Source organism: Mobula hypostoma, chromosome 9 (assembly GCF_963921235.1).
Source record: "Mobula hypostoma chromosome 9, sMobHyp1.1, whole genome shotgun sequence".
NCBI classification, from domain to species: Eukaryota; Metazoa; Chordata; class Chondrichthyes; order Myliobatiformes; family Myliobatidae; genus Mobula; species Mobula hypostoma.
In genome coordinates this window covers 68754146-68768677 of record NC_086105.1, presented here as the reverse complement: position 1 = coordinate 68768677, position 14532 = coordinate 68754146, and the positions used below count along the sequence as shown (strand labels likewise).

The 14532-nt window shown below is 43.4% G+C and overlaps 1 protein-coding gene across 1 annotated transcript in view; it reads right to left on the bottom strand.

Annotated features, from left to right (window-relative positions):
* ppm1h (protein phosphatase, Mg2+/Mn2+ dependent, 1H) overlaps window positions 1-14532 on the bottom strand; it is a 234228-nt gene that overhangs the window by 121528 nt on the left and 98168 nt on the right. The window contains exon 2 of the mRNA XM_063058479.1: window positions 6506-6671. Coding sequence (XP_062914549.1) covers window positions 6506-6671 — 166 coding nt within the window. The remainder of the gene's footprint in view (window positions 1-6505; window positions 6672-14532) is intronic.

The following is a 14532-nucleotide window of genomic DNA, read 5'->3' as shown; positions in this document are numbered from 1 at the left end:
GCACTTCACCCCATGCATGACTAAGCCATCACTTTGGCAGTGTTAATTCCCCTACCTGACTCTTAGACCATAAGACATTGGAGCAGAATTAGGCCACTTGCTCCATCAAGCCTTCTCTGCCATTCCAACATGATTTATTAACCCCTCAACCCCCTCTTCCTGCCTTCTCCCCATAACCTCACTAATCAACAACCTATCAATCTACACTTTAAATGTACCCAATAACTTGCAACATGTTGGCTATTAACTTCCCCTGTAGCTTTCCCTTAATCAATTCGTGCTGCATAGAAGGATGGCCCTTTACAACAGAGCTAAGGAGGAATTTCTTTAGCCAGAGCTGGTGAATCGGTGGAATACGTTGCCACAGACTGTTGTGGTTTCCAAGTCATCTCCTCGGTTACTTACATTCTAGTCCAATGAGCTTGAGCTGCCCATGTGACCAATTAACCTATTTACCTCTTGGAATGTGGGAGGAAACCGGAGCATCCGGAGGGAACCCATGTGGTCACAGGGAGAACGTACAGACAGCAGTGGGAATTGTACCCACATCATGCACACTGTAAGCTAACTGCTGCATTACCATGCCTTCCCCAGGTTAGAAGGTTAATTGTCACGGGGGTGTAAACTGGGTGGTGTGGGCTCATTGGTCTGGAAGAGCCTGTTACTGTGCTGAACCTCTAAATAAAATTTAAAAAATAAACAAAAGTTTCATATAATCAAGAGGCCACTAGCTGCCTCAGAGGCTGTTACAATTTCAGAGAAATAGAAGGACAGTTGTAGTCATGGATCACAGATTCTTAGTTACTTTCTCCTCACGCTGCACAGCACTGAAGTTCTGGATCACTGGTTCCCAGATTACCGGCGCCTACAATGCCCATCATTTATTTTAATAAGTTGAGACTGTAACTAGAGGTCATGGGTTAAAGGTGAAAGGTGAAATGGTTAAGGGAAAAATTCTTCACTCAGAGAATGGGGAGAGTGTGAATGAGCTGCCAGCGCGCAAGTGGTGGATGTGATTTTGATTTCAATGTTCAAGAGAAGTTGGAATAAGTACATGGATGGGAAGGGTATGGAGAGCTATGGTCTGGGTGCAGGTCGATGGGACTAGACAGTTTAAATGATTCAGCACAGACTGGATGGGCCGAAGAGCCTGCTTCTGTGCTGTAGCTTTCTATCACTCTGCTATGATTCTGAGCCCGCCTCACCACCAAGTCAACGAGGAAGAACAGATTTGTAATCAGTGCTCCCACGAGTCCCCAGTGGTCACACAATCACTGTGCTTGCTTACCACAAGTGTGTGTGAACGTGAGCTCTGAATTGTTATTTTCTGAATATCCTCATTCTGCTGCAAAGAGACTGGTCTCAGTAATACTGGCCTGGAAGGGCATCTTGCACCAATTGTGATTTCACTGATTAGTCCCTCCCCACTAATCTCCCTCCTGCAAGTGGCACAAGTGCTACACCTGCCCCTACACCTCCTCCCTCACCTCCATTCAGGGCCCCAAACAGTCCTTCTAGGTGAGGCGACACTTCACCTGCAGGTCTGCCAGGGTCATCTAATGTACCTGGTGTCCTCGGTGTGGCCTCCCTACCAGGTGAGACCCCACACAGACTGGGGGAGGCTTTGCCAAGCACCTTCGTTCTGTCCACAATAGGCAGGGTTTCCTCTAGCCAGTTCTGTGTGTTACAGTAAGCATCTGCATGGTGGTGGAAGTGGGTTTGGTTGCTACACTCGACAAGCTTGGAAAGATACCCTTTAAGCCAGAGGGTAGCGAATCTGTAGAATGCATTGCCACAGACGGCTGTAGAGGCCAAATCATTTGGTATATTTACAGTGGACACCAATGCCCTTAAATGGAAAATCCTGCAAAAAGAAATGGATACTGCCCAGTCCGTCATGGGTGAAGCCCTCCCCACCATTGAACATATCTACATGAAACTCCGTCGCGGGAAACAACAGCATCCATCATCAGGGATCCGCACCGCCCAGATCACGCTCACTTCTCACTGGTGCCATCAGGAAGGTGGTACACACCACCAGGTTCAGGAACAATTACTACCCCTCAGGTTCAGTACTACCCCTCACCACCAGGTTCAGGAACAGTTACTACCCCTCACCATCAGGTTCTTGAACCAAAGGGGATAACTTCACATAACTTCACTTGCCTCATCACTGAATTGTTCCCATTACTAATGGGCTGACTTTCAAGGACCCTTCATCTTATGTTCTCTATATTTACTACTTAATTACTCATTTGCTTATTCATTTATTATGAATACTTTTTTTTGTATTTGCACAGTTTGTGGTCTTTTGCACACTGGTGAAATGCCCAAGTTGGTGTGGTCTTTCATTAATTCTGTTATGGTTATTATTCTATAGATTTATTGAGTGCGCTCACAAGGGAACAAATCTCAGGGTTTTATATGGTGACGTATAAAACTTTGACAGTAAATTTATTTTGAACTTTGGAGTTTGATAGGTTTTTTGATTAGTAAAGGCATCAAAGATTATGGGGAGAAGGTTGGAGAATGAGGTTGAGACGGATAATAAATCAGCCATAATCAAATGGCAGAGCAAACTCACTGGGCTGAATGGCCCAATTCTGCTCCTATATCTTATGGTCTTGTGTGGACAATCAGCTGCAGTGTAGAAAAGAAGATGGCTTTAAAAGAACTGATAACTGGGACGGAGCAGAGTGAGTGCCAGAAATACATGCAGTGGTGGGTGGGCTTTGGTGAAATTGTTTGGTGATGTCATCATTTCAACGCAATTGATTGAAGTTCAGAAGTAGATGTCAACGTTCATGTGCTACAATATCATGCACTGTGTGCTACACTCGGTTTCCATTTACAGGGAGAACAGAATTCCATACATTAATCACTACAGATTAGCAATATTATGACCACTTTGATCACTTCACACTGAAAATAGTCTTTTAAAAAAATTCTTATCACACTTTTTTCTGTGGAGTGGAACAAGTAAGACCATAAGATAGAGAAAAGTTAGGCCATGTGGCCCATCGAGTCTGCTCCACCTTTTCATCATGGCTGATCATTTTCCCTTTCAACCCCATTCTCCTGCCTTCCCCACATAAGCTTTCACATCCTGACTAATCAAGAACACATCAGCCTTAAATACAACCAATGACCTGACCTCCAAGCCCACTGTGGCAACAAATTCCAAGATTCACCACCCTCTGGCTAAAGAAATTCCTTATTTCCATTCTAAATGGACCTCTATCCGAAGCTGTGCCCTCTGATCCTAGACTCCCCCAATATAGCAAACATCTTCTCCTCTCTGTCTAGGGCTTTCAACATCGATAGGTTTCAATGAGATCCCCCCTCCACTGCCTATTCTTTAAAATTCCAGTGAGTACAGGCCCAGAACCATCAAACGCTCCTCATATGACAACCCTTTCATTCATGGAATCATTCTCGTGAATCTCCTCTGAACCATCTCCAATGTCAGCACATCCTTTTTTTTTAAGATAAAGAGGCCCAAAACTGCTCACAGTATTCCAAGTGCGGTCTGACCAGTGCTTTACAAATCCTCAGCACCACATCCTTGCTTTTATATTCTAGTCGTTCCGAAATGAATGCTAACATTGCATTTGCCTTGCTCATTACTGACTCAAGCTGCAAGTTAACTTTTAGTGAATCCTGTACGAAGACTCCCAAGACCCTTTGCACCTCAGACTATTTTATAAACGGGGTGAAAATTAAAAAATCGAGTTTTTATTCCTTCTACCAAAGTGCATAACCATACACTTCTCGACACTGTATTCCATCTGCCACTTTCTTGCCCATTTTCCTAATCTGTCAATGTCCTCTACAGCCTCCCTGCTGCCTCAACACTACTTGTCCCTCCACCTATCTTCGTATCATCCGCAAACTTGGTCAGATAGCCATTAATTCTGTCATCCAAATCATTGACATACAAATCAAAAAGAAGCGGTTCCAACACCGACGCTTGTGATACACCGCTAGTCACCGGTCGCCAACTAGAAAAGGCACCCTTTATTCTCATCCTCTGTCCCCTGCCAATCAGCCAATGCCCTATCCATGCTGGTATCTTTCCTGTAATATCATGGGATCTTATTTTGTTACGCAGCCTCACGTGCAGCATCTTGTCAGAGGCCTTCTGAGAATCCAAGTCCACAACATCCACCAATTCACCTTTGTCTTCCCTGCTTCTTAGTTCCTCAAAGAATTCCAGCAGATTGGTCTGGCAAGATTCCCCCTTAAGCTATAATGCTGAATTTGGCTTATTTTATCATGTGCCTCCAAGTACCCCAAGGACCTCTTCTTCAAGAATTGACTCCAATATATTCCCAACCACAGAGATCAGGCTAACTGGTCTATAATTTCCCTTCTTCTACCTCTTTCCCTTCCTGAAGAATGGAATGACATTTGCAATTTTTCAGTCCTTCGGAACCATGCCGGAATCTAGTGATTCTGAAAAAGTAATTTCTAATGCCTCCACAATCTCTTCAGCTGCCTCTTTCAGAATCCTACAGGTTCATCTGCAACACTGCAGTCTGGATAAGGACATGGATTGGCTATGGTCCAGGTGCAGGTCAATGGGACAGCAGTTTGGTACGGATCAGATGGGCCAAACAGCCAGGTTCTGAGCTGTAGCATTCTATGACTCGAAAAAGTACGTATGATTAATGATTACTTGGGAACTCTGCTTATTTGGTGCTTTGTGGTTGGGGTGCTGCTACAAATAAGTTTGCATTGCACATGAGAATGCACTCGAGTTTGACTTTAAAATTCAGGGTCACTTCTATTTCATATCAGTTTTTAGTGCTACAGATCTTTCTGGGTTATCAGTATGGATCTTGATTGAGTGAGTAAATATGATATCTCATTGACATTTTCAGGGAGGTGATGAAGGTGGAGCTGTGGATGTTTTCTCCCTGGTATTTAGTAAAGCATTTGACAAAAAGTCCCTCATGGGAGGTACATCTAGAAGATTATTGGCCATATGGAATCAGAATTGGCTTGCCCATAGAAGGTAAAGTAATGGTCGATGGGATTTATTCTGGCTGGAGGTCTGTGCCTAGTGGTGTTTCACGGAGAACTGGTCTAGGATATCTGTTGTATATACCCTGGATGAAAATGGAGATGGTGGGTTAGTAGATACTACAAAGATTGGTGGTAGTGTGGATAGTGTAGAAGACAAGCAAAGGAAACAGCAGGATACAGGTCAGTTGTAGATTTGAGTGGAAAAAATGGAAGATGGAGTTTAACCCTGCCAAATGTGAAGAGTTGCACCTTGGGAGATCAAATGCAAAGGGGCAGGACACTATCAGTAATAAGATCCGTAACAGAGTTCATATGCAGAGCGATCTTGAGGTGATAATTCATAGCTCCTTGAAAGTGGCTACACTTTCTGATAGCGTGGTTAAGGATGCACGTGGCGTGCTCGCCTTTCTTAGTCGAAAAATTGATTTCAAGAGCCAGGAAATTATGCTACAGCTTTATAAAACCCCAGTAAGGCCACATGTGGAGTATTGCATACAGTTCACCCTATTATAGGAAGGATATTGAGACCCTGGAGAGGACCCTGAAGATGTTTGTCGGGATGCTGCCTGGATTAGAGGGTATGAGCTATAAGGAGAGGCTGGACAAACTTGGGTTGTTTTCTCTGGAGTGGCAGAAACTGAGGGGAGGTTTATATGTTTATGAGAAGCATAGCTAGACAGAGAGCACATCTTTCTCCCAGGGTTAAAATGTCTAACAGCAGAAGATGTGCATTTAAGGTGAGAGGGGTGAGTTCAAAGGGGATGTGGAGCTCACTTTTTGTTTTACACAGAGTGGTGAGTGTGTGGAATGCGCTGCCTGGAGTGGTGCTGGAAGTGACCAGACTGGGGCATTGTACAGGCGTCTTACATAGGCACAAGTGGGTGCATGAAATGGAGGATCAGGGACAGTGTGTAGGCAGAAGGTGTTAGTTCAGTTGGCCATTTGATTACTAATTTAATTGGTTTGGCACAGTATTGTGGGCTGCAGGGCAGTGTTCTACATTCTATATATAATGATAAAAAGATCAAGACAGAAATATGTAAAAGGATTAGTTTTATTTGTCACATGTACATTGAAACATACAGTGAAATGCGTTGTTGTGCGTCATCAACCAACACAGTCCAAGGATTGGGCTGGGAGCAGCCTGCAAGTCTCACCAGGCATCCGCGGCAACATGGCGTACCCAGGACAGTCTGTCTTTGGAATGTCGGAGGAAACCAGGAGAAACACACACGGTCATGGGAAAATATACAAACTCTTTACAGGCAGTGGTGGGAATTGAGCTCTGATCGATTATTGCTGACGCTTGACAAAGGCTGGAAACTGACTGCACTAACCACTATGCTACCATGCCGACCACATTAGTTCAGTCGGGCATTTGACTGGTTAGGCACAGCATTTAGGGCTGAATGGCCTGTTCGTGTGCTCTATAGGTCATTCTTTATTTTTTCGCAAAGTAGAATGAAGCATCACTTACTGAGTTGTCTTTGAGCTGTAGTCCTTCTCCATTTGGTAACGAAGACCTCCTTTTGACTGCACAATTCTTATTTGGTGTGATCGGAGCGCTTGCTTTCTTCTTCACTGCCACCACCTCACAGGAACCCTGATCTTCATTGTGTGTGCTCTTCCCTGCATTAATCACCCTGCAAAACATCAAGTGCTCCGTAAGATAATCGTGCACAAAAACAAGTGGATAGATGCACTGATCATCCAGTTTGTCCAACTGATTAACCAACTTTTACTTGCAAACTCGACTTGCTGGACTTGCATTGTAAAAGAAATTAGCATCCTTGCTGGTCATTAAGTGTACTCTGGGCCAATTATTGGAGTAATGAAGAGATTTAATTTGCATGAATAAAATGGCTCATGGTAGAACTTAGAGATAGTAGAAGGAAGGAATTTGCATTTATATTGGGCTTTTTACAATTTCAGGCTGTCCCAGACAATGAATTTCTGATATTCTGCAGGCAGGCATGGCAACATTCCCACAGAGAGCAAGGTCCCAGAAGGAACAATGTGTTCCAAGTCCTGTTAAACCATTCTGATGGTTCCAATTGAGAGGTAATGGTTATCTGAATATCCGAATAACTTCATTCCAACTGTGGATAATACCATAGCGTTCTTTTCCACTGACTGGGCCGGCAGACAGTGTCTCAATATAAAAGATTAAAGATTATAAAGTTTAGCTTTATTTGTCATATGCACATCGAAAATGAAATATGTTGCTTTGCGTCCATGACAACAGAGTCCAAGGAATTTGCTGGGGGCAGTCGGTAAGTTCCCACAACTTATAGACACTAACCTTACCATATGTCTTTTGGAATGTGGGAGGAAACTGGAGCACCCGGAGGAAATCCACGCTGTGATGGGAAGAACGTACAAACTACTTACAGACAGCGGCGGGAACTGAACCCCAATCAGTGATCTCTGTCGCTGTAAAGTGATTGTGCTAACTGCTATGCTACTGTGCCGCCCTAGTGACTTGGAAAGAGTTGACTAGTAGAAACTTTCTTCTAGCACAAACCTCCCTGCAATATCTAAAATTTATTTTCAGCCTCCCTGCTCTGAGAAAAGTGTCCCTATTTACTGACGGAAAAACTACTGCTGACAAGATTCTTTCTCCTCACAGAGCTCAGATTCTTTCGATTCTGTAGTCAAGCCTACAACCAACCTCACCTTTCTAGCTTCATGAATCATTTTGGGCTCCTGTTTGTATTCGTCTCCGAGAGTTATAAGCTGAGAAACGAGCCCAGCGGCCCAACTTGTCCATGCCAACTAAGCTACCTATCTGAGCGAGTTCCATTTGCCACCTCTAAACTTTCCTGATCCATGTACCTGTCCAAATGTCTTTCAAACATTGCAACCTCCCACCTCTACAGCTTCCTGTGGTAGCTTATTCTATTTATAACACTGTCGCTATGTGGAAAAAAATACCCCTCAAGTTCCTTTCAAATATTTCCACTCATCTTAAATCTACGCCCACTAATTTTAAACTGCCCAACCCTTGGAAAAACATTGTGACCATCCACCTTATCTACACCCCTCATGATTTTCATACAGTTCCTCCTAAGCCTCCTACACTCCAGGGAAAAAGTCCCAACCTATACAGCCTCTCCTCATAACTCAAGCATTCTAGACCCAGTAATATCCTTATAAATCTTTTCCTTATCTTTTGCAATATTGTATCCAGAAACCTTAACAGGCTGGCTACCGAGGTTGCAGCTGCTAGGCAAATATTGCTGTTAGTAACATCAGTACAGTAGTGTATTCTAAAGCAAGGTTACACAACATCACACAGTGAGCTCTTACTAATCTGTTTTGTGGAGAGCATTCTGACTGGCTGCATCACCACCTGGTCTGGAGGGGCCATTACACTGGATTGAAATAGCTGTGGAAAGTTGTTTCCTCAGTCAGCTCCATCACGGGCACTCGCCTCCCCAGCATGCAGGAAGGTGGCATCCATCATTATGGACCCCATCACACAGGACTTCCCTCTTCTCATTGCTACCATCAGGGAGGTGGTACAAGAGCCTGAAGGCACACACTCAACAATTCAGGAACAGCTTCTTCCCCTCTGCCATCCATTTACCAAATGGACAGTGAATCCATGAACTCTACCAAACTACTTTGTTCTCTTTTTGCACTTTTTATTTAATTTAACTTTTAAAAGCATATATACGTACTGTAATTTACCATTTATTATACATTGCAGCCAGATAATAACACATTTCACAACATATGCCAGTGATATTAAACCTGAATCTGATTCTGAAACCTCGCCATTGAAGATGGTGATCTTCACAGGATTCTTTCAAACCGTGATAGAAATACAGCAAGGTTTCAGCACCATTAAAAAGGTAGTAACACACCAAAAATGGTGGAGGAACTCAGCAAGTCAGGCAGTATCTATGGAGGGGAATCAAACGACATTTTAGGCCCGATGAAAAGTCTTAGCTTGAAACATCGATTGTTTATTCCCTACCACAGATGCTGCCCGACTTGCTGAGTTCCTCCAGCATTTTGTATGTGATACTCAATATTTCCAGCATCTGCAGAATCTCTTGTGTTTGTAAAAGGTAGTAAATAATTTTATAAGCTGCAAATGTTAAATGCTCAATAAACTTCTACCATTTCATTAAATGGTCGCACATATTTTGGAGGTTTGTTGTGAATCGACAATACTTACCAAATGTGAGAGTGTTCTTGACAAAGCCAGGCTAATAAATCACCATTTTGGAAAAGCGACTATTAAGGTTGTTTTTAATCAAAGCAACCTACATTTCTATAGTGACCATAGTAATGCATAAAAAATCTAGGATAGGACAGGAGAATTATCAAACAAAACAACTGACACAGAGCCACACAAGGAGGCATTTGGTATGCTTACCTTCATCAATCAGGGCATTGAGCACAGGAGTTTGGTGGGTGGGGGGCATCATGTTACAGCCGTATAAGACATCTGTGAGAGTCCAGTGGAATATGGTGCGTAGTTCTACTCATTTGGGTACAGGGAAGCAGTCAATAAGCAGGAAAGGATGCAGAAACGATTCAGAAGGTTCTTACCAAGGCTTGTGTTATGAGAAGAGACTGGATGGGCTGGGACTTTTTTTCCCCTGGAACATGGGGAGTCAGTGAGTGACTTTATTAAATTGTGAGGGGCATAGATAAGGTGAATGGTCACAGTCTTTTTTGCAGGGTGGGGAAACTAAACAGCATAGATCTAAGTTGAGAGGGGAAAGGTTTGAAAGGAATCTGAGGGGCAACTTATTCCACACAAATGGTGGTGGTTATATGGAATGAGCTGACAGAAGAAGTGGTCAGGTAGGCACAATTAAAGACATTTTCTACGTGGATCAGAATGATTTAGAGGGACATGTAAAAAACAGAGGCAAATGGGACAACCTGAACGAGACAACTTGGCCAACAGGGATGAAGGGCCAGTTTTCTTGCTGTACATCTCTCTGATTCTATATTAATGACGGCCACCAAAAGATTCTTGAAAGAAATTGTTTTAAAGGGTTGCCTAACAGAGGAATGGGAGGGTGGAAAGGTCGAGGGAGGGAATTCCAAGCCCTGGGCCTTGACAGTTGAAGGCATCATCACCAATAGCAGAGCGGTTAAATCCAAGGTTGACCAACTAAACAATCTGATGCTTTTGTGATCTCCTGGGGATTCGGTGAACTACTCTCGAGAGTGCAGGAATGGCCATCGCTGGGGGTGGACACTGCTTTGAGGCCTGATGGTGGAAGATGAACCCATGGTTGGCTTGATTATTCCACGTCAATTAAAGCATTGAAGAAGATTAAAGTCAAGGCCGAGAGTCCAAAACGAGGTGTTCAACACCACCTACCTGCGTAAGACTAGACTCTCTCTCTTATCGCTACGACTGTCGGGCAGGAGATGCAGGAGTTTTGTACCCCATGCCGCCAAATTTGGCAGCAATTGTTGCCCTGCAGCCCCTCAGTGCTGAATAAGCTTTGCAGCTCTAGACACACCTTATTGGACTCTGCAGTTCATGTTCTATGTGTTTACTTTTTTTCACTTTTTGCACAATTTGACCAAAGTATCAAGGCTGAGGATAAAAGATGGACCGGTATTAGGCTCACTACTCCGCGAGATAAACTTGCTTAAGGGCTAGACTGACTCCACAACCGTGGCCTGGACCAGCTTCACTCGTCTCAGTGCTGAACTGGCACCATGACTGTGGCATGCAGCCATCAGGCTCCTGGACCGACTTCACTCGTCTCAGCATTGAACTTACTCTGTGGCTGTGGCCTGCAGAAAATGGACTCCTGGACCGACTTCACTCACCTCAGCACTGAACTGGCTCCATGGCTGTGGCCTGCAGCCATTGGGTTCCTGGACTGGCTTCACTCGTCTCAGTGCTGAACTGGCTCCATGGCTGTGGCCTGCAGCCATTGGGCTCCTGGACTGGCTTCACTCGTCTCAGCGCTGAACTTTCTCCGTGGCTGTGGCCTGCAGTCGGTGGGCCCTAGACTGGGTTCACTGGCCTCAGTTCTGAACTTTCCCCGTGGCTGTGGCCTGCAGCCATTGGGCTCCTGGACTGGCTTCACTCGTCTCAGCGCTGAACTTTCTCCGTGGCTGTGGCCTGCAGTCGCTGGGCCCTGGAGTGACTTCACTCACCTCAGTGCTGAACTGGCTCCATGGCTGTGGCCTGCAGAAAATGGACTCCTGGACCGACTTCACTCACCTCCGCACTAAACTGGCTCCATGGCTGTGGCCTCACTTTCAGGGACTGTGCGGTTAATGTTCTGTGAGTATGTTCTTCCCATTATCCCGTGGGATTCCATTGGATGCTCCCACTTCCCCCACATTCCAAAGACGTACAGGTTAGGATTAGTTATGTGGGCACTGGAAGCATGGTGACACTTCTGACATCCCCCAGCATAATACTCGGACTCTGTTGGTTGATGACGAAACGATATATTTCACTGGGTGCTTCAATGTTTTGATATACATGTGACAAATAATTCTAATATTTTAATCTTTAACCAAGATCCAGAGGTCAGGAAACACAGGGATAGAAGAATACAACATGGACAGCAGAAGAATAGAACAATAATAATAAAAATACAAATTATATGATGACTGATCTGTTATTACAGATACAATTCATGATAACCAACCGATACAATATTGCAGGATAAACAAGCTAGAACAACTTACTTAATAGATATCACCATTCCAAACACACATAACTTACAGAAATCAATAAGTGAAAAACACCAGAAATATGCTGAATTAAAAGAGAAAATTGAAAGACTATGGAACATGAACAAGGTACACATTGTCCCAATAGTAATCAGAATCAGGTTTATTATCACAGGCATGTGACGTGAAATTTGTTAACTTAGCAGCAGCAGTTCAATGCAATACATAATCTAGCGGAGAGAAAAAAATAATAGTAATAAATAAAATAAAACATAACAAGTAAATCAACTACATATATTGTATAGATTTTTTTTTTAAATGTGCAAAAACAGAAATACTGTATATTATAAAAAGTGAGGTAGTGTCCAAAGCTTCAATGTCCATTTAGGAATCAGATCATATTTGGAGAGACAGCACAGAACAGGCCCTTCTGGCCCAATGAGCCGAGGTGCCCAGCAGCCCACCTATTCAACCCTAGCCTAATCACAGGGCAATTTACAATGACCAATTAACCTACCAACCAGTGTGTCTTTGGACTGTGGGAGGAAACTAGAGCACCCACAGGACCCAGAGGAAACCCATGTACAAACTTTATTACTGGAATTGAACTCTGAACTCCGATACCTGAGCTGTAATAGCGTCGTGCCAACTGTTACGCTACCATGGCAACCAAATGACATGACATGAAGGTGAATGTGTGACAGGACAGGCCATTCAGCCCATCATGTTGTGCCAATCTTGATGCAAATATATACTAAATGTCCTCTTCCTGTGCATCATCAACATCTGTTCATTCCCTTTATATCTAAAAAACCACCAATCTGTCTGATCCTACTACTACCTCTGGTCACCTATTCCCAGCACCAATAACTGCATAAAAATCTTGCTTCTCAGATCACCTTTAAACTCACCCCTCACCCCCCTTCCCCCAACTTTAAAAAAACTATCCTCTGGCATTTGACATTTCAATCTTGGAGAAAGATTTGACTGTCCTCCCTACCTGTGCCTCTCATAATAAAAAAAAAGCACCTCTATCAGGTCTCCTCTCAGCCTCCCATACTCTAGGGAGAGCAAACCAAGTTTGTCCAAACTTTCCTTTTTTCCCAGTATCGATTATAAAAGGCCTGTAGCTGGGTGGATTTCAGAATCAGGTTTATTATCACTGGCATATGCCATGAAATTTGTTCTTTTGCAGCAGCGGTACATGCAATGCATGAACAATTACAGTAAATTACAACAAAAATATAAAAAATAAGTAGTGCAATAAGAGAACAAAATATTTAAGTGCTCATGGGTTCATGGACTATTCAGAAATCTGATAGCAGAGGGGAAGAAGCTGTTCCTAAAACGTTGACTGTGTGTCTTCAGGCTCCTGTCGCCTCCCTGATGGTGGCAATGAGGAGAGGGCATGTCCTGGATAGAGAGGAGAGAAATGTGTCTCCTCTCCACCCACTCATTATCAACTACTCCACAGTTAGCACTGTTTTACCATTCAGGTTCCTGGGCATCAGCGTTTCACAGGACCCTGTGGGAGAACCACATCTCCTTCATTAACAAAAAGGCTAGGCTAGGCAGAGGATGCACTTCTTGTGACAGTTGGTAAAATTCCATCTTCCCCTGGTCATACAGGTGAACTACACTGTACTACACTGCCATCATAGAGAGCATCCTTACATCAGCTGAACTCTCACAATAAACTACAGCGAACTGTCAGGTCAGCAGAAAGGGTCAATGGCTGCAGTCGATGTACTATCACTGCAGAACTTGTGTCCAGGAAAACGAAACAGGCAGGAAAAATCATTGCAGACACTGCCCTCCCTGCAAACTGCCTTTTCCAAAAGCTCCCTTCTGAAAAGCGCAAATACCATTAAACCAAAGTCATCATAAAAGTTTCTTCCCCCCCAAGGCAGTTAATCTGATCACCCATTCTTGATTGCCACCCCCACCACTCTCTATCTACAACCCCTGTCACCACACAACACTGTAGACAGTTCACACCATTTTTTATAATATTGTTCACATTGAAAATACATTCTGGTGTTTTCAAAGTACATTTATTATCAAAGTATGTATACAGTATACAACCCTGAGAGTTGTCTTCCTGCGAGCAGCCACAGAACAAAGAACCCATCTAAAGAAACTATTAAACATAAATTGCACAGACAGCAAGCAAATAACACACAGAATATTAAACATCAGAGTACTCAAAACAGTCCAGGAGTGATCAGTTCAGTTTAGCTGTGTCAGTGACTGCAGCCCTCAGCCACAGAGCCAGTTCATGCATATTTTATTCCATATCTGTCCTTTAACCTGTTTTTATGTAATTCTTTACAATTGTTGATTTTTTTTGTTGCATGTCACACCCTGACCAACACACCACAGCGGATTCTGAATACACGTAAATGGTGAATAGAGTTGATCCTTGATCCCGTCTGCTTTGTTAATACAAGGTCTCTACCACAAGAGGGGGCTAACACCAGGCTCCATGTAAACTCCAACAGCACCTCCATCACATCCTTCAGATAGAAACGCACTCCAAATATTTTCTGAACAATATTTTCATTTTTGAGTCAGAACAAGCAATTCAAGTCTTGCTTATTAACTCCCTGCTGTGTCCTTCTGTTCTGCATAATTTAAGTTATTGTAAATAAAGGTCCATTAGCTATTTCTCTCAAATAGTAACTTAATTATTTAAGCTTATTGTCATCCAACTATACATATACACAACTAAATGAAACAACGTTCATCCGGATCATGGTGTACTGACAAAATGTGCATCACAGACAGCACATAAACCAAAACATTATACTGCAAGTAAGTTAATAAAATACA